Raw genomic sequence first — 3,223 nt, forward strand, 5'->3', positions numbered from 1 at the left:
TCTGTTTTGGCTCGGTCCGCCGATGTTAGCCATTAGTCTTGTTAGAGCCGTGGTCACTCTTGCCGCTTTTTCACAAGCTTTATCAATGTGCACCTTGTAGCTTAATCTCGAGTCTATCATGACACCCAGGTATTTCAGCGACTGCTGTGTTTTGATGCTATGTCCATCGATGTTGAGCGTAGCGCTATCCATCTTTTTTCGGCTTGTGATCACCACCGCTTCGGTTTTTTGCCCTGCGAGTTGGAGATTCGTTGCAGCGAGCCAGTTCTTTATTTGCTGCGCCGTGCTGTTGCAGATGTTCTCAACTTGGTAGAGGTCTTTGGCCACTACTGTTATTGCTATATCATCGGCGTATCCGATAATTTGTACCTCCCTTGGCAGCGGCAGTCTCAGAATTCCATCATAGAGGACAATCCAAAGTAGTGGCCCAAGTACGGAGCCCTGTGGTACTCCACCCGTCACCAAGTACTTCCTGGGGCCTTCGTCGGTATCATACAGCAGAAGCCTGTCAGATAGGTAGTTGGATACCATCCTTAGCAAGTAGGGCGGCGTGTTCTTTCTTTCCAGAGCACTTAGTATGTGAGGCCAGGATGCCGAGTTGAAGGCGTTTTTTACGTCGAATGTCACCACCGCGCAGTATTCCTTCGTGCCATATAGCCATCTTGTTCCTTCTATTGCCTTGCCTGCGACATCGGTGAGCTTTTTAATTGCATCAATGGTAGACCTCTGTCTTCGAAATCCATACTGGTTATCGGCGAGACCCGGCAGTTCCTCCTCTAGGTGCTGCTCCAACCGTACACAAATTAATCGCTCCAGTATCTTACCAAGCGTATCCAGCATACAGAGAGGTCGGTATGCGCTTGGTTCTCCTGCCGGCTTGTTTGGTTTCTGCAGTAGGACCAGCCGCTGTTTCTTCCAGATTTTTGGGAAGACGCCTTCTCGCAGACACCGCGTAAAGAGTTCGGTAAACGGACCCGTGTTGTGCTTGATGGCAACCTTCAGAGCCTTGTTTGGTATTCCGTCTAGGCCTGGCGCTTTGTCATTACCAAATCTTTCTGCTGCTTGGACCACCTCCTCGTCTGTAACCGTTGGTGCTTCCATTCCCTCCGGTTTCTCCGCTTGCGGTCGCCGACCTCCTGGCGTTTGCACAGGGAAGAGAGTTTGCACGACGTTTTTTAGGAGGGTGGGACAGGTTGGTGCCTGGCCTTTACCACCTTTTATTTTCTTCATGACCACCTTGTAGGCATCACCCCATGGGTTTTCGTCCACCTTTTCGCAGAGCTCCTTAAAGCAGCTGGTTTTGCTGCTTTTGATGGCTTTTTTAAGGTCACTTCGCTTCTTTTTGAAGGCTTCGCGCAGCACGGCATGTTCCATCGAGCCACGGTTCCTTTGACACAACCGCCTCGCCTTATGACACTCACCCCTTATGGCCTGGATTTTTTTTCGTTCCACCAGTACGCCGGCTGCCTGAGAGAGCCGTGTTTTCTCCTGCACATAGCACCGTCGCAGGCTTTACTGATGTGCCTCACCAGTGTTTCAGCCTGGAGCTCAGTGTTATCCTCAGTGGCCATTTCCTCATCCAGCACGAGTCTGAAGAGCTCTTCATCCAGAGTCTCTACCTTCCAGCCCCTCGTTTGCACCTTCCTGGTGATCGCCCTTTGTCGGCTCTGTGCACAATTCCCTAGCTCCATCATGATTGCCAGATGGTCACTGTGCGTATAGAGGTCCGACACCTTCCAGCTCGTTGAGCGCACCAAGGAACTACTAGCGAAAGTAATGTCAATCACCGAGCCTCGACCATTCTTCTCAAAGGTATTTTTGTTCCCCGAATTCAGAAGCACCGCATCAAGTACCGAAAACGCCTTTAGTAGTGCATCTCCCCGCCTGTTTGTGTGGACGCTACCCCATTCCACTGCCCATGCATTGAAGTCCCCTGCTATAACGTTCATTGTGGTGGTCCGGACTTCTTGAACCAAACTGTCTAGGATGTTCTCGTATTCATTTTGTGGGATACTTGGTGGTATGTAGCAGCTATAAAAGTTAAAACCGTCTACCTTCGCTCGTGTGTAGTAGCTTTTACCAAGCAGCGGCTTTTCTTGGAAAGCTTTTCCTCCGCATGTCCATATTGCAGCTTTGCCTGTGAGGTCCGATATCCATGCTCCACTGTCTATATTTTTATACTGCTCGCTGATTATTGCTATGTCCACCTTCTCCTCGTACACCGTTTGCCTGAGCAGCTCTTGCGCTGCTTCGCAGTGGTTGAGATTCAACTGCATGACTCTCATTTTCTTGATTTCTTGCACGCCTCCTGGTATAGCGGACACCTCCAACTACCTATCTGGTGCTCGGTGTTCTTTCTTCCCTGGTTTTTGCATGCTCTGCAGTGTGGCTTTTTGTCGCAGGCTTTCGCAAAGTGTCCATTTTCTCCACATTTTAGGCAGCATTGACTTCTGTCTTCCGCGTTTTTGCAGTCTCTCGCTATATGGCCATATTCCAGGCACCTGAAGCATTTTTTGGGGTTCGGTTTCTCCCTTACTCTGCACACAACCCATCCTATCTTTATTTTCTGCGCGTCAAGAAGTAATCTTGCCTCCTGCGCTGGGAGATTTACCACCGCGGTTTGTGTGCCCGCATAAGCCGCCCTGATGCTTTTTATCGCACTCTCGTTAAGGTGGTTTAGCTCCTTTATCTGGTTGCGGATGGCCTCGGCAATATTCTCCTTGGTGGTAATCTCGTCCAGGTCACGGATTTCTACCATCGTCTCGTGGGTTAGGGCTCTGATCTGTGCCTGGTCCCCTAGAAGCCTACCTATTTTGCTCTTGAGTTCGCCCGTGTCCTTTATTTGCGTCTCCTTAAGCTGCAGCAGTATTTCACCCTTGACCGTCTTTCTGATGCGTGATACGCTCTCGCCGAGTTTCTGCAGCGCCTCTTCCTTTTTTACGGTCCTTAGTATATCGCTGTAGGTCATATCTCCCGTCCGAGCTATAATGATGGCATCTGGCCGTGGTGGTGGTTTGTATGCCATCTTCTTTTTGCCATGTGACCTGCGTTGGACCTCTACCCATTTTCCTTCTTTCTCCACCTCCTTCTCCTTAATCTTGCCGGAATTTTCGTTTGGCGCCACCTTACTCTGTTTGGTTGCAGGGTTGGTGGTCACCTCCTCCTGCGTGGTTTTGTTTTTCTTGGGTGGCGTCCTACGCTTTAGTTGGCTTTCATCTCGGGG

At 50.1% G+C, this 3,223-nt stretch overlaps 1 protein-coding gene across 1 annotated transcript; it reads right to left on the minus strand.

The window, feature by feature from the left end:
- Positions 1 to 2,281: 2,281 nt before the first annotated feature.
- LOC118736311 lies at positions 2,282 to 3,025 on the minus strand. Its single transcript, XM_036466407.1, has one exon. The coding sequence runs from the start codon at positions 3,023 to 3,025 to the stop codon at positions 2,282 to 2,284; it is 744 nt and encodes a 247-aa protein (XP_036322300.1).
- Between the last annotated feature and the right edge of the window lie 198 nt (positions 3,026 to 3,223).

Source organism: Rhagoletis pomonella, unplaced genomic scaffold, assembly GCF_013731165.1.
Source record: "Rhagoletis pomonella isolate Grant_MI unplaced genomic scaffold, Rhpom_1.0 Rhpom_scaffold_00003, whole genome shotgun sequence".
NCBI classification, from domain to species: Eukaryota; Metazoa; Arthropoda; class Insecta; order Diptera; family Tephritidae; genus Rhagoletis; species Rhagoletis pomonella.

Bases quoted from the DNA above. Each gene is read 5' to 3' on its own strand.
- LOC118736311 (XM_036466407.1), bottom strand. From the start codon at position 3,025: ATGGCATACAAACCACCACCACGGCCAGATGCCATCATTATAGCTCGG.